The following is a 22,224-nucleotide window of genomic DNA, read 5'->3' as shown; positions in this document are numbered from 1 at the left end:
AACGAGTATTATTAACGAGTGTTATTAACGAGTATTATTAACGAGTATTTTTAACGCAACCCGTTCTCGCAAATTTAATAAGTCAATATTGACTTATTAAATATGTGCATAGGTGACATACTTAACATAATAGATACCCTTAAAAAGATTCATAGAAAACACCGACCTTACCTAACCTACTTAGTATGTTAAGATAAGCATCTTATTGCTTCGTAATTACAATTATTACCTAACCTATAATAGGTATAGGTTAAGTAATAATTGTAATTACGAAGCAATAAGATGCTTATCTTAAGATACTAACAAGGTTAGGTAAGGATGGTGTTTTCTATGAATCTTTTTAAGGGTATCTATTATGTTTAGTATATCACCTATGCACGTAGTTAATAAGTCAATATTGACTTTACGAATTTGCGAGAACGGGTTATTTAACGAGTATTATTAACGAGTATTATGAACGAGTATTATTAACGAGTATTTCCTCCCGTCCTCATTAGCGTTTCCAGCTTCCAGCTGTGTCCTCTTGTCCTGCTTTCTCTCAGTCTGATGAGACAATCCTGGTCCACCTTATCTATTTCCACCCCCCCCCAGTAGTTTGTATGTTGTGATCATATCCCCTCTGATCCTTCTATCCTCTGTGGTTGTGAGATTTAGTTCCATTAGCCAATTTTCAAAACTGTTCCCCCCTCTTAGTTCTGGCACCAATCTTGTTGCAAACCATTGCGGTGCTGCGTATTCCAGTGTTGCTCTAACAAATGTTGTATAGATTGCCTTGAGAGAGTCTTGATTCTGGTTTCTAAACGATGTTTTCATATTTGCCAGCGTCGCATATGCCGCCGCTGTTGTACAGTTTGTGTGTGTGTGCCGCCGGTGTTGGTATGTTCGGGTCGGGGGGGGGGCGTTAAGTGAGAGCGTAGGGGGAGGAGTGTAAAGGTAAGGAGAAGAGAGAGCAGGATAAAGAAGCTGAGACAGGTATAGGCAGACTAGAACGAGGTGGTTGTGTAATTTCAGTGTTTGGAGACATTTTTCGTTTAACAAATGCTTTCGTTTGGAGAGGGAGAGAGGGAATTATCAAGGGAAAGTGCCATTACGACTATATAGCACTTGGAAGGGATCAGGATAAGGATTTGGGATGGGACGGGGGTGAAGGAATGGTGCCCAACCACTTGGACGGTCAGGGATTGAACGACGACTTGCATGAAGCGAGACCATTGCTCTACCGTCCAGCACATGTGGTTGGACTTTCCTTTGGAGAGAAGCGACAAGATTCTTGGTGGAAAATGAATTTTCAAGGAAGGGGAATGTGTGACTGTGTGGTTAGTGCATCGAATACGGAAGTTGGGAGAGACGTAGAGAAAGTGATGGTGGTGAAGGTGAGAGGATAGGTGGGTGTTGAGGTGGATAGGGAGGTGCGGAGGGATGCAAGCAACACAGCACTCTAACTGAAGTGTAAATATAGCAAGACCCAAGATGGGGAACCGTCGCACTAGGCCATTATTGATTATATGTTGGGGCCCAGGAGATGGAGCTCAACCTGCCCCCACCACTGCACACACACACACACACACACACACACACACACACACACACACACACACATACACACACACACACACACACACACACACACACACACACACACACACACACATACACACTTAGACACCAATTAAAACAGAGGAAGATAGTAGGAGATTACAAGATTACATAGACTGAATGAATGATCTGACAAATGGCTACTAAAGTTCAACCCGAGTAAATGCAATTTACTGAAACTAGGCGGTGGAAACAGGAGGCCAGACACAGGATACGGATAGGAGATGAAGTACTTCATGAAACGGACAGAGAGAAAGATCTAGGAGTTGATATCACACCAAACCTGTCTCCTGAAGCCCACATAAAGAGAATTACATCTGCGGCATATGTGGCCCCACCCAGAGCCTCCCCATGCCATGGTTACCTTCAGGTGCTTCCGGGGCTTAGCGTCCCCGCGGCCCGGTCGTCGACCAGGCCTCCAAGTCTATGGTCCCCAAGACTATGCGTGTTATCCCTCATGGGTCGTGTGGCAGGAATCCTTCTTGAATGAGGTGAGATCTCAACCCCTCGGAGTTCGAAAGATTATCACGCTTCTTTTCCTTATTCCCTTCTCGTCATATTTGCTTTTCTTCAATATATTTAAGGTGAGCTCAAGGTATATCTGTTGTGGATATATTCCTGCTGTAACTGCCGTCCCTGCGCAATGGAAGCATATTACATGTATGTTTAAACGTGCGATGGAGATTTGAGGCTTCAGGTGAGCTGAGAGACGTCACTACCGACCCAAAGCCCTAGTGTAATCCCCGGGTGAGCTGGACCACGTGTCAGGACCTCAGTGTAATCCCCAGGTGAGCTGGGCCACGTGTCAGGACCTCAGTGTAATCCCCAGGTGAGCTGGGCCACGTGTCAGAACCCCAGTGTAATCCCCAGGTGAGCTGGACCACGTGTGAGAACCTCAGTGTAATCCCCAGGTGAGCTGGGCCACGTGTCAGAACCTCAGTGTAATCCCCAGGTGAGCTGGGCCACGTGTCAGAACCTCAGTGTAATCCCCAGGTGAGCTGGGCCACGTGTCAGAACCTCAGTGTAATCCCCAGGTGAGCTGGGCCACGTGTCAGAACCTCAGTGTAATCCCCAGGTGAGCTGGGTCACGTGTCAGAACCCTAGTGTAATCCCCAGGTGAGCTGGGCCACGTGTCAGAACCCTAGTGTAATCCCCAGGTGAGCTGGGCCACGTGTCAGAACCCCATTGTAATCCCCTGGTAAGCTGGGCCACGTGTCAGAACCCTAGTGTAATCCCCAGGTGAGCTGGGCCACGTGTCAGAACCCCTGTGTAATCTCCAGGTGAGCTGGGCCACGTGTCAGAACCCCAGTGTAATCCCCAGGTGAGCTGGGCCACGTGTCAGAACCTCAGTGTAATCCCCAGGTGAGCTAGACCACGTGTCAGAACCCCAGTGTAATCCCCAGGTGAGCTGGGCCACGTGTCAGAACCTCAGTGTAATCCCCAGGTGAGCTAGACCACGTGTCAGAACCCCAGTGTAATCCCCAGGTGAGCTGGGCCACGTGTCAGAACCTCAGTGTAATCCCCAGGTGAGCTGGGCCACGTGTCAGAACCCCAGTGTAATCCCCAGGTGAGCTGGGCCACGTGTCAGAACCCCCGTGTAATCCCCAGGTGAGCTGGGCCACGTGTCAGGACCTCAGTGTAATCCCCAGGTGAGCTAGACCACGTGTCAGAACCCCAGTGTAATCCCCAGGTGAGCTGGGCCACGTGTCAGAACCTCAGTGTAATCCCCAGGTGAGCTAGACCACGTGTGAGAACCTTAGTGTAATCCCCAGGTGAGCTGGGCCACGTGTGAGAACCTCAGTGTAACCCCACAAATAAACCTTAAGATACTTGTCACTGCCGGTTGGTTGCTTCACCACGAACCACGCACCGGCTCCTCTGGATTCGGCTAATCCCTCTGCTGTAATCCGTACATTGCGGGTACCTACAGAATCCTAATCCAGGTGAGTCGGTGGCAGGTGTCGCCCACATAACGCTCGCACGCCAGAAATTCTGGGCTCGTCGCGGTTTATTTTCTTCCGGACACGAGCGCGATGGGAAGGACCTGAGAATGTGCGAACCCGGGCGACCTGTGTGTGTGTGTGTGTGTGTGTGTGTGTGTGTGTGTGTGTGTGTGTGTGTGTGTGTGTGTGTGTGTGTGTGTGTGTGTGTGTGTGTGTGAGGACCCGAACTGGTCCCGGACGAGGCCAGAGGGACCTCGCAGGTCCCAATGTCCCCCCTTCCTACTGCTAATAAAAACCATATGTGTATTACTAATAAAAATAAACTATGATAAAAAACCTGATATATTTGCATTATTTCAGTAATAATAATCGTGACAAACATCAACAATGTTCATGAAGTTAAGAATGAGTGAGTGAGTGAGTGAGTGAGTGAGTGAGTGAGTGAGTGAGTGAGTGAGTGAGTGAGTGAGTGAGTGAGTGAACGGGGAGTGAGGTGCAGGGTAACTGGTGGGAGGAGTGAGTGAAGGAAGAGTGAGGGATTAGAGAGCGGATGTTAAGCGGGGGGGGGGGAAGTGACGTGAAGTGGAGAGTGAAGAAGTGATTGATTGATGAAGATGAGGCCACCCAAGAGGTGGCACGGGCATGAATAACCCGTAAAGTGAAGAAGAGTTATGTAGTGAGAGGAGATGGCGGTGAGAGTGAAGAGTGAGTGAGGAGACACCAGGAGGAGCGGTACTCGCCGGTACACCAAAGAGTAGCGGTGTAACGTGAGTGTTATCACACATCTTGCCTGTCTCACAGCTGCGAAGGACGTCACCAGCCGCAGTTAACGTGCAAGTCTTGCACGCACGCAGGCACGCAAACACGCAGGCACGCAGACACTCACGCACGCAAACACGCGGACACGCAGGCACGCAGACACGCAAACACGCAGACACGCAGGCACGCAGACACGCAAACACGCAGACACGCAGGCACGCAAACACGCAGACACGCAAACACGCAGACACGCAGGCACGCAGACACTTAGAACAGCATGCAGGCAATCATGAGAAAGAGTACACGCTCTTACACAGCTAGCCAGCTCCCAACAATTAGTTAGCCACAAGCATGAAGGTAAACTCATTGATAAATACTACTTGTTTACGGCTAGAGAAGCATCATAAGACCCTTCCCAACCATACGGCCGCCAGGAGGTCTTCAGGTCTTGCTACTCTCTCCCCTTCCCTCTTCCTCCTACTCTCATTTCTTTCTCCCCCTCTCCCTCCTATCTTCCTCCTCTCCCTCCTTTCTTCCACCCACCTTCCCTTCCTCGTCCATCACCCACGTAAACAAGACTGAAGCCTTCCAGAATCTGGCCATTAGACTCTTCATTAACTACCGAGAAAGTCACGTGCCATGACCCACTTTCTTGTAGGAAATGTTGCGCTCGGATCAAAATCTTCCCCCAATAAAAGTTCGCTCCTATTTTTTTTACCCCCCCCCCTCGGTCCCGGAAATATAATTTATCTTGCTTCCCGAGACGCCGGGGATCAATACACTGATCCCTGGCAACGAAAATCCCTTAATCCTGGGATAGGAGCGGGTGGGGGGGGGGGGGGGGGAGTTGGGGTTTTCCCTGAGGAGAGGATGGAATGGTGGGGGGCCAGTTTGGGAGCACGACGCGGGGAGTTACGGTAATGCCACATTAGTAAAGGCTGGCGCCCCAGTTTGGTTATGGGCTTCACTTTTTTCCTCCTGGGTGTCCAGTGTGGCGCTTAACCCGCGTCTTCGCCTTATTTATTAATTGGGTACTCGACGGTGCTCGGGTTATGTTGATTTCCCCCCTCCCCCCTCCCCGCTCTACCCCCCCCCCCCTGCACACACACACTCTTTCTCTCTCTCGCTTCATGGATGTCGACGTTCAATCCCCGACCGTCCAGGGGGTGTATGGACACCATTCCTTCCCCCCGTCTCATCCCAAATCCTTATTCTGACCCCTTCCAAGTGCTATATAGTCGTAATGACTTGGCGCTTTCCCCTGATAGTGCCCTTCTCCCCTTTTCCCCTCTTCCAATACCCCCTCTCCTTCCTTACCGCCCCCTAACACCCTCCTCCCCTCTTTTGATTATCAAGACTAAGGAAACTTGATTACCATCGCCAAAAAAAGGGCAGAGTCAGGCGGAACGCATCTGAGGTGACCTAAGCTTGCTAATGAGTCAGAGCAGTCTGCTCCAGTAGCCTACACTCTTCTTCTTCTTCGAGAGAGAGATTAACAAATAAGTGAGCTCCTCTAGTTGTACATAGATAACAACAACACACTTGTGTACTCAACTGTTTGTGGTTGTGGGGGTTAAGCTCTGGCTCTTTGGTCCCGGCTCTCAACTGTCAGTCAACTGGTGTACAGGGTCCTGAGCCTACTAGGCTCTATCATATCTACATTTGAAACTATGTATGGAGTCAGCCTCCACCACATCACTGCCTAATGCATTCCATTTGTTAACCACTGTGACACTAAACAAATTCTTTCTAATATCTCTGGTGTGTGTGTGTGTGTGTGTGTGTGTGTGTGTGTGTGTGTGTGTGTGTGTGTGTGTGTGTGCCACAACTAAGGGTTGTGGGGTTTCCCAATAGGTGGGGCGGTGTTGTGGGGGGTCTACAGGGGGGGGGGGCGCTGACCGTAATGACCACTAGTGGTTCGCGTGGTCTTCGTCTCTTCCCCCTCCCCCCCTCCCCCCCCCCGCATGTTTCACTCATCAACCAAGTCTGCAGTTTACTTTTCACTTCCTGGATTCGTCAGTTCCTTCCATCAACATCTGCCACAGTCGATTTCTTTTCTCCTTTCTTCCTCCTCCTCCTCCTGCTCTCTTCGCTCTTCTTCTCCTCTCTTCCTCCTCCTCCTCTCTTCCCCTTCCTCTTCTCTTCCTCCTCCTCTCTCCCTTCCACACAGCTAAGCGAGGAAGACCCAGGTGTCCCTCGCTGGAGATGAACACCTGGTGGCTGTGTGCAACTGCCACACCATATTTCTCTACATACGCTGCCCCACAATACTGAATACACCTCCACATATTATCCTGGAGGCACTACCAGGAAGGTGGAAGGTGGAGGCGACGAGGAGGGGCCAAGATGAAAGAGGAGCAGGAAGCTCAAGATGATCAGGAGGCTTAGGAAGGGGGATGTTATGGGCCTTGAGAAATGATTGGTAAACCGGTTGGTAAAAAGATTGGTAAATTTGGCAAATCGGTTTATCAAGCCTTATGACGCATGGTTTACGTTTTTGCAATTTGAATTCCTCCTGTTCTTCACTATCTTGTGGTGGAGAACAATTGGTGAAAAGAGAGAACACATAACAGGCACTGAAACCTATTCACCAGTTAATTAATGATTGAGAGGCGGGACCTTGGGTTATATCCCCCGCACCAACACAGCTAGGTGAGTACACCAGCAAATTTGCTTAGATAATAAAATCGAGAATAACGGCGTGGAAATGATAAAGCACTGAAGAAATTAACGATAAATTAATGGAGAACTGGAACGTGCCAGCCGAGGAGGGAGTTGCGCTAATTTGAGTAAACAAATATGAGGAAGAAAATAGATGAAAAGATTAGCTACAGAGGAAGGATGTAGGTGTTATCTTTGATTATAGGGAAGAGAAGGGCGAGACCCTGTCAGGCTTCAGACAAGATCGCTAGAGAGGCTTCTCCCTTCTCAGTAACTCAATTAGCGAGGTTTCCTCTCTCAGTAACCCAATTAGCGAGATTCCCCCTCTCAGTAACTCAACTAGCGAGGCTTCTCCCTCTCAGTAACTCAACTAGCGAGGCTTCCCCGCTCTCAGTAACTCAAATAGCGAGGCTTCTCCCTCTCAGTAACTCAACTAGCGAGGCTTCTCCCTTCTCAGTAACTCAACTAGCGAGGCTTCTCCCTTCTCGGTAACTCAACTAGCGAGGCTTCCCCGCTCTCAGTAACTCAACTAGCGAGGCTTCTCCCTCTCAGTAACTCAACTAGCGAGGCTTCCCCCTCTCTCAGTAACTCAACTAGCGAGGCTTCCTCGCTCTCAGTAACTCAACTAGCGAGGCTTCCCCGCTCTCAGTAACTCAACTAGCGAGGCTTCTCCCTCTCAGTAACTCAACTAGCGAGGCTTCCCCCTCTCTCAGTAACTCAACTAGCGAGGCTTCCCCGCTCTCAGTAACTCAACTAGCGAGGCTTCCCCGCTCTCAGTAACTCAACTAGCGAGGCTTCTCCCTCTCAGTAACTCAACTAGCGAGGCTTCCCCCTCTCTCAGTAACTCAACTAGCGAGGCTTCGCCCTCTCAGTAACTCAACTAGCGAGGCTTCCCCCTCTCTCAGTAACTCAACTAGCGAGGCTTCCCCCTCTCTCAGTAACTCAACTAGCGAGGCTTCCCCGCTCTCAGTAACTCAACTAGCGAGGCTTCCCCGCTCTCAGTAACTCAACTAGCGAGGCTTCTCCCTCTCAGTAACTCAACTAGCGAGGCTTCCCCCTCTCTCAGTAACTCAACTAGCGAGGCTTCGCCCTCTCAGTAACTCAACTAGCGAGGCTTCCCCCTCTCAGTAACTCAACTAGCGAGGCTTCCCCCTCTCTCAGTAACTCAACTAGCGAGGCTTCCCCGCTCTCAGTAACTCAACTAGCGAGGCTTCTCCCTCTCAGTAACTCAACTAGCGAGGCTTCTCCCTCTCAGTAACTCAACTAGCGAGGCTTCCCCCTCTCTCAGTAACTCAACTAGCGAGGCTTCCCCGCTCTCAGTAACTCAACTAGCGAGGCTTCTCCCTCTCAGTAACTCAACTAGCGAGGCTTCCCCCTCTCTCAGTAACTCAACTAGCGAGGCTTCGCCCTCTCAGTAACTCAACTAGCGAGGCTTCCCCCTCTCTCAGTAACTCAACTAGCGAGGCTTCCCCCTCTCTCAGTAACTCAACTAGCGAGGCTTCCCCGCTCTCAGTAACTCAACTAGCGAGGCTTCTCCCTCTCAGTAACTCAACTAGCGAGGCTTCTCCCTCTCAGTAACTCAACTAGCGAGGCTTCCCCCTCTCTCAGTAACTCAACTAGCGAGGCTTCCCCGCTCTCAGTAACTCAACTAGCGAGGCTTCTCCCTCTCAGTAACTCAACTAGCGAGGCTTCTCCCTCTCAGTAACTCAACTAGCGAGGCTTCCCCCTCTCTCAGTAACTCAACTAACGAGGCTTCGCCCTCTCAGTAACTCAACTAGCGAGGCTTCTCCCTCTCAGTAACTCAACTAGCGAGGCTTCCCCTCTCTCAGTAACTCAACTAGCGAGGCTTCCTCTCTCAGTAACTCAACTAGCGAGGCTTCCTCTCAGTAACTCAACTAGCGAGGCTTCTCCCTCTCAGTAACTCAACTAGCTAGGCTTCCCCCTCTCTCAGTAACTCAACTAGCGAGGCTTCGCCCTCTCAGTAACTCAACTAGCGAGGCTTCCCCCTCTCTCAGTAACTCAACTAGCGAGGCTTCCCCGCTCTCAGTAACTCAACTAGCGAGGCTTCCCCGCTCTCAGTAACTCAACTAGCGAGGCTTCTTCCTCTCAGTAACTCAACTAGCGAGGCTTCCCCCTCTCTCAGTAACTCAACTAGCGAGGCTTCCCCGCTCTCAGTAACTCAACTAGCGAGGCTTCCCCGCTCTCAGTAACTCAACTAGCGAGGCTTCCCCGCTCTCAGTAACTCAACTAGCGAGGCTTCTCCCTCTCAGTAACTCAACTAGCGAGGCTTTCCCCTCTCTCAGTAACTCAACTAGCGAGGCTTCGCCCTCTCAGTAACTCAACTAGCGAGGCTTCCTCCTCTCTCAGTAACTCAACTAGCGAGGCTTCCCCGCTCTCAGTAACTCAACTAGCGAGGCTTCTCCCTCTCAGTAACTCAACTAGCGAGGCTTCCCCCTCTCTTAGTAACTCAACTAGCGAGGCTTCCCCGCTCTCAGTAACTCAACTAGCGAGGCTTCCCCGCTCTCAGTAACTCAACTAGCGAGGCTTCTCCCTCTCAGTAACTCAACTAGCGAGGCTTCCCCCTCTCTCAGTAACTCAACTTGCGAGGCTTCCCCGCTCTCAGTAACTCAACTAGCGAGGCTTCCGAGCTCTCAGTAACTCAACTAGCGAGGCTTCTCCCTCTCAGTAACTCAACTAGCGAGGCTTCCCCTCTCAGTAACTCAACTAGCGAGGCTTTTCCCTTCTCAGTAACTCAACTAGCGAGGCTTCCTCTCTCAGTAACTCAACTAGCGAGGCTTCCCCGCTCTCAGTAACTCAGCTAGCGAGGCTTCCCCGCTCTCAGTAACTCAACTAGCGAGGCTTCCCCCTCTCTCAGTAACTCAACTAGCGAGGCTTCCCCCTCTCTCAGTAACTCAACTAGCGAGGCTTCTCCCTCTCAGTAACTCAACTAGCGAGGCTTCCCCCTCTCTTAGTAACTCAACTAGCGAGGCTGGCGACATCTCGGTACTCTGAGATCTCTTCCCTCACAGTGACTCTCTGTCTTCTGTTGCTGCGGTACTCCCTTATTCACAGGAGCAGCACCTTCCCTGTCACTCCTGCCTGCTTCACCAACTTGTGTGCTAGTCTCTTGCGGCTACTGTGTATTTTTATCTGCGCCTTTTCCCCTCTAAAAGTCAGCAGTCTGCCCACCTTGCTATGTCTTGTGTGATTTCTTGCGCTCGGTCATAGAATTCTATTAACTTTCTGAAGAAAGCTTTATCACGAGAGAACCCGTGCTGGGAAGTAAGGAGGAAACGCTTGGAGGCGAAGAACGGAATGGGAAATCTTTGAAATCTTAAGACATCGTGGAGAGGATTAATTAGTGCAAATGTGGTGGAAGGAGAGTATATCTGAAGAGTGGGTGGGTAGGTGAGTGGATGCTGCGGTGAGTGAGTGAGGGAGTGAGTGAGGGAAGAAGGGATGGGGGTGTAAGAAAAGGTTTGGAGGGATAGGCATGTTTGTGAGCTCATAAACGCCATCTTACCTCCCCATTATTCTGTACAGAATGGATTCTGGGCACTCGCCTCACACTATTCGTATGCCTGGGGACCATTCAGGTTTGTTCGCATATATATATATATATATATATGTCGTACCTAGTAGCCAGAACGCACTTCTCAGCCTACTATGCAAGGCCATTTTTGCCTAATAAGCCAAGTTTTCATGAATTAATTGTTTTTCGACGACCTAACCTACCTAACCTAACCTAACCTAACTTTTTTGGCTACCTAACCTAACCTAACCTATAAAGATAGGTTAGGTTAGGTTAGGTAGGGTTGGTTAGGTTTGGTCATATATCTACGTTAATTTTAACTACAATAAAAAAAAATTGACCTCATACATAATGAAATGGGTAGCTTTATCTTTTCATAAGAAAAAAATTTGAGAAAATATATTAATTCAGGAAAACTTGGCTTATTAGGCAAATTTGGCCTTGCATAGTAGGCTGACAAGTGCGTTCTGGCTACTAGGTACGACATATATATATATATATATATATATATATATATATATATATATATATATATATATATATATATATGTATATATATATTATATACATTATATAACTATATATATATATATATATATATATATATGTATATATATATTATATACATTATATAACTATATATATATATATATATATATATATATATATATATATATATATATATATATATATATATATATATATATATATATATATATATATATATATATATATGTCGTACCTAGTAGCCAGAACGCCCTTCTCAGCCTACTATGTAAGGCCCGATTTGCCTAATAAGCCAAGTTTTCATGAATTAATTGTTTTTCGATTACCTAACCTACCTAACCTAACCTAACCTAACTTTTTCGGCTACCTAACCTAACCTAACCTATGAAGATAGGTTAGGTTATGTTAGGTAGGGTTGGTTAGGTTTGGTCATATATCTGCGTTAATTTTAACTCCAATAAAAAAAATTGACTTATACATAATGAAATGGGTAGCTTTATCATTTCATAAGAAAAACATTTGAGAAAATATATTAATTCAGGAAAACTTGGCTTATTAGGCAAATCGGGCCCTGAATTGTAGGCTGAGAAGTGCGTTCTGGCTACTAGGTACGGCATATATATATATATATATATATATATATATATATATATATATATATATATATATATATATATATATATATATATATAATATGTTGAATAAGATCGAAAGGGTAAGATTAAGGATTCTAAAACGAATCGTTTCAATATTTCTTAGGTTTTCTTCACTGTCGGGAGAAGCTGAAAAAAATTAACTCTCCAAAGTTAATTTTCCCACTTTTATTTTTGGGCTGACGCCTAGGGATGCGTTGCGCAAGGTCACTCCTTACATTCTCAAAGACTAATTTATCATGCTTTTGCGCAGGCTAAATAAGAGTCCTGAAAGATATAACTGATAGGAACGTTATCACCCCACAGACACCAGTCAGAAGATACAATTAACAATATATTACAAAAAAAAACAAAAACAAGAAGACCGCCAATTTACATGTTTGGTATTTGGAGAGTTCTTGATAAGTAGAGTGGCGGTGTATGTATGTGTATAGAGGACATGTGGAAGCTGGTCGGAATTACACCTTTGTAAACGCACGTTAATGACACTATGTAAAAAACCAACTGATAGTTGAAAGGCGGGGCTTAAGAGCAGACGCTCGACCCTACAAGGACACACACACACACACACACACACACACACACACACACACACACACACACACACACACACACACACACACACACACACACACACACACTACACACACACACACCACACACACACACACTACACACACACACACTACACACACACACACACTACACACACACACACACACACACACACACACACACACACACACACACACACACACACACACACACACACACACACACACAACACACACACACACACACACACACACACACACACACACACACACACACACACACACACACACACACACAGTCTTGCGAGCGCGTTTCCAAGTCTTTTCTGAAGTCTCAAAAGTTAGTCGGGTGTCCAACCTACTCAACCACTTCCATTACTGGGGGGGGGGGGGGCGGTGTTGACGTGTACGTGTGTGTACTCACCTATTTGTACTCACCAATTTGTGCTTGCAGGATCGAGCACTGACTCTTGGATCCCGCCTTTCTAGCCATCGGTTGTTTACAGCAATGACTCCTGTCCCATTTCCCTATCATATCTAGTTTTAAAATTATAAATTGAGATTGCTTCCACAACCTGTTCCTTAAGTGCATTCCATTTTTCCACTACTCTCACGCTAAAAGAATACTTCCTAACATCTCTGTGACTCATCTGAGTTTCCAGCTTCCACCCATGTCCGCTCGTTCTGTTACTATCCCGTGTGAACATTTTGTCTATCTCCACTTTGTCAATTCCCCTGAGTATTTTATATGTTCCTATCATATCCCCTCTCTCCCTTCTTTTTTTCTAGTGTCGTAAGGTTCAGTTCCTTCAGCCGCTCTTCATATCCCATCCCTCGTAACTCTGGGACAAGCCTCGTCGCAAACTTCTGAACCTTTTCAAGTTTCCTTATGTGTTTCTTCAGGTGGGGACAGTGTGTGTGTGTGTGTGTGTGTGTGTGTGTGTGTGTGTGTGTGTGTGTGTGTGTGTGTGTGTGTGTGAGTGAGTGAGTGAGTGTGAGCCAACCAACACAACACACACAATATGCGTTTCCACTTGAGCCAAAAACTTCCTCCTCCCCCCCCCCTGGTCCTCCTTGCTGCCCTCGTTTTCTTTATTTTTTTGTTTTGCGTCTTCCCACTTCGTGGCTGCTTTCTGTCTTCTGCTTACTCCCTCCCTCCACCCCCGTTCCTTTTTCCTTCCATTCACCTGGGTTCTAGGAGACTCGAACCCTGGACACCACCCCACGCGTGTGAAGCTCAAGTTTTCTTGACTGTGGTATTGAGGGATCTTAATAAGGAAACTTCCAATTTCTTCCTCTGTGCCTACTTCCTCCTCTGTGCCTACTTCACGTCTTCCATGCTTTCTATATTTACTTATATCATGCTCTTTATTTTCGTTTGGATGTTTACATTGCTTCTATCTCCTCTTCTTTGTGTCCTCAAACATTCCCTTTCTCTTCAGTTATCTTTATCCAAGTTATTCGACACCGGCCTTCCAGTCGCTCGACAACTCTGAACTATTTTGCCACTCTTAACTTTTCTCTTCGTGTGTGTGTCTCTCTTACATCACTCTCCTTTCTCTCACTATCTCTTATCCTCATCCTTTCACTCCCTCCCAACCACCCCCTTCACCCCTTCACTGGTCCTTCCATCAGTGTCTTACTTCTTCTCACACGAAGCACAAAAGGTAAAGAATCGAAGATACTTAAGAAGCAGAAAGAAAGAAAGAATTAGAAAATTAAGAAGTAGATGAAGAAAAGTAGTAATAGTATTAGAAGTAGACGAGGAAGTAGAATAACAAGGAGTAGAATACGAAGTATAGGCAGCAGAAGGAGCAATCTCAACCGGAAGCAGTAGAAAAATGTTGTCAATCTTCTCACAGACGAGGCACAGAATCTTCTCACAGACGAGGCACAGAATCTTCTCACAGACGAGGCACAGAATCTTCTCACAGACGAGGCACCGAATCTTCTCACAGACGAGGCACAGAATCTTCTCACAGACGAGGCACAGAATCTTCTCGCAGACGAGGCACAGAATCTTCTCACAGACGAGGCACAGAATCTTCTCACAGACGAGGCACAGAATCTTCTCACAGACGAGGCACAGAATCTTCTCGCAGACGAGGCACAGACTCTTCTCACAGACGAGGCACAGAATCTTCTCACAGACGAGGCATAGAATCTTCTCACAGACGAGGCACAGAATCTTCTCACAGACGAGGCACAGAATCTTCTCGCAGACGAGGCACAGAATCTTCTCACAGACGAGGCATAGAATCTTCTCACAGACGAGGCACAGAATCTTCTCACAGACGAGGCACAGAATCTTCTCACAGACGAGGCACAGAATCTTCTCGCAGACGAGGCACAGAATCTTCTCGCAGACGAGGCACAGAATCTTCTCGCAGACGAGGCACAGAATCTTCTCGCAGACGAGGCACAGAATCTTCTCGCAGACGAGGCACAGAATCTTCTCGCAGACGAGGCACAGAATCTTCTCGCAGACGAGGCACAGAATCTTCTCGCAGACGAGGCACAGAATCTTCTCGCAGACGAGGCACAGAATCTTCTCGCAGACGAGGCACAGAATCTTCTCGCAGACGAGGCACAGAATCTTCTCGCAGACGAGGCACAGAATCTTCTCGCAGACGAGGCACAGAATCTTCTCGCAGACGAGGCACAGAATCTTCTCGCAGACGAGGCACAGAATCTTCTCACAGACGAGGCACAGAATCTTCTCACAGACGAGGCACAGAATCTTCTCACAGACGAGGCACAGAATCTTCTCGCAGACGAGGCACAGACTCTTCTCACAGACGAGGCACAGAATCTTCTCACAGACGAGGCATAGAATCTTCTCACAGACGAGGCACAGAATCTTCTCTCAGACGAGGCACAGAATCTTCTCACAGACGAGGCACAGAATCTTCTCACAGACGAGGCATAGAATCTTCTCACAGACGAGGCACAGAATCTTCTCGCAGACGAGGCACAGAATCTTCTCACAGACGAGGCACAGAATCTTCTCGCAGACGAGGCACAGAATCTTCTCGCAGACGAGGCACAGAATCTTCTCGCAGACGAGGCACAGAATCTTCTCGCAGACGAGGCACAGAATCTTCTCGCAGACGAGGCACAGAATCTTCTCGCAGACGAGGCACAGAATCTTCTCGCAGACGAGGCACAGAATCTTCTCGCAGACGAGGCACAGAATCTTCTCGCAGACGAGGCACAGAATCTTCTCGCAGACGAGGCACAGAATCTTCTCGCAGACGAGGCACAGAATCTTCTCGCAGACGAGGCACAGAATCTTCTCGCAGACGAGGCACAGAATCTTCTCGCAGACGAGGCACAGAATCTTCTCGCAGACGAGGCACAGAATCTTCTCACAGACGAGGCACAGAATCTTCTCACAGACGAGGCACAGAATCTTCTCACAGACGAGGCACAGAATCTTCTCACAGACGAGGCACAGAATCTTCTCACAGACGAGGCACAGAATCTTCTCACAGACGAGGCACAGAATCTTCTCACAGACGAGGCACAGAATCTTCTCGCAGACGAGGCACAGAATCTTCTCACAGACGAGGCACAGAATCTTCTCACAGACGAGGCACAGAATCTTCTCGCAGACGAGGCACAGAATCTTCTCGCAGACGAGGCACAGAATCTTCTCGCAGACGAGGCACAGAATCTTCTCACAGACGAGGCACAGAATCTTCTCACAGACGAGGCACAGAATCTTCTCACAGACGAGGCACAGAATCTTCTCACAGACGAGGCACAGAATCTTCTCACAGACGAGGCACAGAATCTTCTCACAGACGAGGCACAGAATCTTCTCACAGACGAGGCATAGAATCTTCTCACAGACGATGCACAGAATCTTCTCACAGACGAGGCACAGAATCTTCTCGCAGACGAGGCACAGAATCTTCTCACAGACGAGGCACAGAATCTTCTCACAGACGAGGCACAGAATCTTCTCACAGACGAGGCACAGAATCTTCTCGCAGACGAGGCACAGAATCTTCTCACAGACGAGGCACAGAATCTTCTCACAGACGAGGCACAGAATCTTCTCACAGACGAGGCATAGAATCTTCTCACAGACGAGGCACAGAATCTTCTCACAGACGAGGCATAGAATCTTCTCACAGACGATGCACAGAATCTTCTCACAGACGATGCACAGAATCTTCTCACAGACGAGGCACAGAATCTTCTCGCAGACGAGGCATAGAATCTTCTCACAGACGAGGCACAGAACCTTCTCACAGACGAGGCACAGAATCTTCTCACAGACGAGGCACAGAATCTTCTCACAGACGAGGCACACAATCTTCTCACAGACGAGGCACAGAATCTTCTCACAGACGAGGCACAGAATCTTCTCACGTGTTTTTTATAGCATAGCAACTACAATAAGAATCTATATATTTTCCCTTTTTTAAATGCAATATACTCCTTGCCTTGTTTCCCTCTCTGGTTCTCCTAATTATCTCCTCGCCGCACTTCACACGCTCCGAGGCTTGGGTATTGATCAAGGCAATGGAAAAAAAAACATTAATATGACACTGAAGAAGCCTTAGGTAACGTTTCTTATATGACGTATGTTAAACGTAACATATGTAATTAAACTTAAATGCATATGTTTAACTTAACATGTGTATTTAAACCAAAATTAATATGCAGGCGATGAGTCACAATAACGTGGCTAAAGTATGTTGACCAGACCACACACTAGAAGGTGAAGGGACGACGACGTTTCGGTCCGTCCTGGACCATTCTCAATCGACTTGAGAATGGTCCAGGACGGACCGAAACGTCGTCGTCCCTTCACCTTCTAGTGTGTGGTCTGGTCAACAAAATTAATATGTTAAACTTTACGTAAGTATTTAAAACTAACATCTGTGAGTTCCGAATTTATTGCTTGACTCATTTTCGAGCCCCGGCAGTATATCTACTAATGCTCTCCTGGCACAAGCTGTTGGCTAGGCGCACTAAATCTGTTACGCTAATATAGCAAAATTGTAACACAATTTGGAAAAGAACGTTTTGACAAACTGTTATATAGTTTTATTTTATTCTCTGCCGCAGACGTGAGGCCACTATAGTGCAATGCTCACAACGATGCATGCTTTACACTCTCGTCTGTGTTACACAGACAGGGTTAGAGAGATCCCGTATAGCACACATGAGTCGTCCATGTGTGTGTGTGTGTGTGCTTTCTCTCCACATGGACCTCACTCAAATGGAACTAACCCCACCCCCCCTCACTTGAGCCTCGCTATCGAAATAGGATCAGGACAAAGTTTGCCGCCTCCCGGAGTCTACTGTATTAAAGAAGTTGGTAGGGAGGGGGGGGAGACTGCATTACTAATGGTCTGGACGAGAGGAGTTCGTTGCAGAGAGACTCTGGTATCATCCCCCCCCCCCGTCTCCTCCCCTCCCTCCTCCACCACCCCTTGGTTCAAAATTATTGCCCCCCATATTATTGTGAACTGTTAGGCGGCAACACTCCGGCTGGGGTTTGCACGTGTGCAGTTAATGGTATTTTGGGTGTTCCGCGCCTTGTAGTTCAGGAATTTTGGTCTTGTGTGTGTGTGTGTGTGTGTGTGTGTGTGTGTGTGTGTGTGTGTGTGTGTGTGTGTGTGTGTGTGTGTGTGAGTGTGTGTGTGTGTGTGTGTGTGTGAGTGTGTGTGTGTGTGTGTGTGTGTGTGTGTGAGTGTGTGTGTGTGTGTGTATCTGTTCCAGCGAAGCTTTTAGATATTCCAGTTGTGTTTTAAATGCTTGCTCTGAAAATTGTTGTAACTTATTAATGCTATTTTGGTTATTATCTTTGGAAGTTAGAAAACAATTGGTGAACGCTCGCAAGCGAAAACACACACACACACACACACACACACACACACACACACACACACACACACACACACACACACACACACATACAGGGGGTCTGGTAGCTGAGCGGACAGCGCGCAGTACTCGTAATTCTGTGGCCCTGGTTCGATTCCCGGACCAGGCAGAAACAAATGGGCAAAGTTTCTATCATCCCTGATGCCCCTGTTACCTAGCAGTCAATAGGTACCTGGGAGTTAGACAGCTGTTACGGAGCTGCTTCCTGTGTGTGTGTGTGTGTGTGTGTGTGTGTGTGTGTGTGTGTGTGTGTGTGTGTGTGTGTGTGTGTGTGTGTGTGTGTGTGTGTGTGTGTGGGAAAAAAGAACATTAGTTAACAGTTAGTTACACTCGATTGACAGTATGAGGCGGGCCGAAAGAGCAGAGTTCAACCCCCGCAAGAACAAATAGGTGAACACACACACACACACACACACACACACACACACACACACACACACACACACACACACACACACACACACACACACACACACACACACACGGCTGGATCCAAAAGCCGAAGCGAATGTTCGATCCTGCAGACAGATATAGGCGAGTACACACACACACTCCCCCCACCCACCTTCCCACGTATAAAGACAGAGTGAGAAATAATGACAGAGTGCAAGCTGGCTGCGACCTGCAACAGAAAACGATGTGTGTACTCACCTAGTTGTGCTTGCGAGGGGTTGAGCTTCGACTCTTTGGTCCCCTACTCCCAACTGTTAGCGTGTCTGTGTGTGTGATCGAGATGTTAGCTTTTGGACCCCACCTTTCTCGCCGTCGTTTGTCTAATGTACTGAATTCCGATCTATTATTCTCTATCATGTCTGCTACATATATTTTTTATATTCCCACAATGCAGCCCATAGCTGCTGTCTAATTCCCAGGTACCTATTTACTGCTAGATGAATAGCGGCATCAAGTGAAAGAAACTGTCCATTTATTTCTGTCTCGCCGGAAATCGAACCCGGGCGCTTTTATTTGGACTGTGACTTGTAGGCGCTGTCCGCTCAGCCGTGTGTGTGTGTAGTTGTGTGTACTCACCTAATTGTGCTTGCGGGGGTTGAGCTTTGGCTCTTTGGTCCCGCCTCTCAACTGTCAATCAACTGGTGTACCGATTCCTGAGCCTACTGGGCTCTATCATATCTACATTTGAAACTGTGTATGGAGTCAGCCTCCACCACATCACTTCCTAGTGCATTCCATTTACTAACTACTCTGACACTGAAAAAGTTATTTCTAATGTCTCTGTGGCTCATTTGGGCACTTAGTTTCCACCTGTGTCCCCTAGTGCGTATGCCCCTTGTGTTAAATAACCTGTCTTTATCTACTCTGTCGATTCCCTTGAGAATCTTGAATGTGATGGTCATGTCCCCCCTAACTCTTTTGTCTTTCAACGAAGTGAGGTTTAATTCCCGTAGTCTCTCCTCGTAGCTCATACCTCTCAGCTCGGGTACTAGTCTGGTGGCAAACCTTTGAACCTTTTCCAGTTTAGTCTTATGCTTGACTAGATATGGACTCCAGGCTGGAGCCGCATACTCCAGTGTGTGTGTGTGTGTGTGTGTGTGTGTGTGTGTGTGTGTGTGTGTGTGTGTGTGTGTGTGTGTGTGTGTGTGTGTGTGTGTGTGTGTGTGTTTACTAGTTGTGTTTACTAGTTGTGTTTACTAGTTGTGTTTTGCGGGGGTTGAGCTTTGCTCTTTCGGCCCGCCTCTCAACTGTCAATCAACTGTTTACTAACTACTATTTTTTTTCCACACCACACACACACACCCCATGAAGCAGCCCGTGACAGCTGACTAACTCCCAGGTACCTATTTACTGCTAGGTAACAGGGGCACTTAGGGTGAAAGAAACTTTGCCCATTTGTTTCTGCCTCGTGCGGGAATCGAACCCGCGCCACAGAATTACGAGTCCTGCGCGCTATCCACCAAGCTACGAGGCCCCTACGAGGCCTGTGTGTGTGTAAAGCTGTGTGTGTGTATTTACTATTTGTATTTACTATATAAATAACCAAGATCACAGACAGGAAATGCTTACAGAGTGTAACAACAACTGCACTTTAATTCAATCCAACAGTAAAAGACATGAATGATTCAGAGGGGGGGAAACCTAGATTAAGGAAAGAAGCATATAAAAGGAGAGAGCAAAATCCTGAGGAGGCGTTCGACTCCAAACTCGGACCCAGAAGTTAATATGACAGTTCACAGTGCACTACACTAGGTGACTGGAGGTAACAGTCACCTGAAGATAACAGCCTTCTTGTTATCTTCTTCGATAACAAGAACACTAACCCCCCCCCCCATGCAGACCAATGAGTGAGGGCACACACACACACACACACACACACACACACACACACACACACACACACACACACACACACACACACACACACACACACACACACACACACACACACACACGCACACACACACACTCACCAGCAGTATTGGCAGCTGGGAGCTGTCTTTGATCAGCGGGCGGGCGTCACCACCGCGCCTTCCTTCCCCTCACCCCGACCACTGCTTCCCAAACGCTTCTCCTCCCCCCTCACCCATCCCTCACCCATCCCTCACCCATCCCGGGGACGTCTCCGTGCGCGGTATCATCGATATAGATACATTCTGGTTTTCTCATGTGTATTTTTTACAATATTCCTTTCTCTTTTTCCTCTGGCATGTTTTCATTATCTCTGAGAACGCACAATCGTTTTGCCTTGAGACTTAAATAATTAAAGTATAACTGTTATTGACATTGAGCAATATAGCCCGATATCAAATGTTTTATCTGTATTGCGTGTGACATCTTGAGGAAACCTAGTTTATTGAATTTTAACTGACCGAACGTTTGGGTATAAAACAAACGTTTCTCTCCTTATTATAACCTGATTATTTTTTGTTTTTATAATAATTTAATAATTCATTGTGTGGGGGGACAGGGAGCCAGTGTGTTTTTATACACGTTAGGCTTATATCGTGGCCCCTCTCCTCGTTAAAGGTCGAATTACTGACCCAGCCCAATATGCAACCCCACAAGAAGCTGACTAATTCCTGGGTACCTAAATTGCTGCTAGGTGAACAGGGCCATTAAGCGATAAGGGAATGCGCCTAACCATTTCTGTCCCGCCCGGGATTCGAACCCGAAATTCTCGTTTGTGAGTCCAGAACGAATCCGACAGTTCTTCAGGGACTCTTTATTTCTGCCTATTTGGTATAATAATAATAATAATAATATGCAATATCTTTCTTTATTTTAAAATTCATGATATATCCCTGGCATAGAGACTATAGGGAAGGGAATTGTGAGGGGCAAAGCGCCAAGCCATTGCGACTATATAACACTTGGAAGGGGTCAGGATAAGGATTTGGAGATAGGAATGGGGAAAAGAATAGTGTCAAACTACTTGGATGGTCAGGGATTGAACGCCGACCTGCATATAGCGAGACCGTCGCTCTACCGTCCAGCCCAAGTGGTTGGACGAGACTATAGGGAGGTCTCTCTCTCTTCGTCGACTTCGTTAAAAGCAAAACCCAATTTTAATATGATTTTGACTCCTCGTGCTTGCGGTGGAGACGCCGGGGTGAGAAGAAGCATTCTCTGGGGATTTCTGCTTTCCTTTGATGCTGTGTGTAGAGGGAGGGTGTGAGGGGGGAGGGGTATCCTTCCTCCCCTGAAGCTGGAGTGTTGCTTAATATAGAATATGGAAAGGGGGAACCGAAGAGGAGACGAATAAACAAGCGATTGAAGGGAGAGAAGAGTAGAAATAAATGATAGAGCATGATGGAGAGCGAAGGAGGGACAGAGGTTAAAAGTAAGAGAAAGGAGAGTTGGGGGAGAGGGGGCAGTTAAGAGGAAACGGGATGAGAGAAAAGGAAAAAAAAAGAAAAAAGAATAAGAAGAAAATGGATCAAATAATGCAAGGGATAAGGAGGGAACCAATGTTCTCCCTCATATCATTTCTCCTGCCACCTCCATCCTCTTTTCTCTCTCACGTCCCCTTTCCAACTATCCTTCCTACCTTTCCTCTTACTCCCCCTTCTCCCTCGCTCCCTCCTTCGCTCCCTTCCTCCCTCCCTCCCCCCCTCCCTTCCCCCCCCTCCTCCGTGCCAGTAGCCCGCAAAGCCATTTCT

At 47.5% G+C, this 22,224-nt stretch overlaps 1 protein-coding gene across 1 annotated transcript; it reads left to right on the top strand.

The window, feature by feature from the left end:
- Positions 1 to 10,326: 10,326 nt before the first annotated feature.
- On the top strand, positions 10,327 to 16,603 carry LOC138373005 (S-antigen protein-like). Its single transcript, XM_069339054.1, has 2 exons — positions 10,327 to 10,367; positions 14,068 to 16,603. Exons 1-2 carry the CDS (start codon positions 10,327 to 10,329, stop codon positions 16,601 to 16,603), a joined length of 2,577 nt encoding a protein of 858 aa, XP_069195155.1.
- The last annotated feature ends 5,621 nt before the right edge of the window (positions 16,604 to 22,224 follow it).

The sequence above is a fragment of the Procambarus clarkii genome, chromosome 40 (assembly GCF_040958095.1).
Source record: "Procambarus clarkii isolate CNS0578487 chromosome 40, FALCON_Pclarkii_2.0, whole genome shotgun sequence".
Lineage (NCBI taxonomy): Eukaryota > Metazoa > Arthropoda > Malacostraca > Decapoda > Cambaridae > Procambarus > Procambarus clarkii.
The sequence above is the reverse complement of the archived record's forward strand: the minus strand, read 5'-3'. Positions and strand labels throughout refer to the sequence as shown.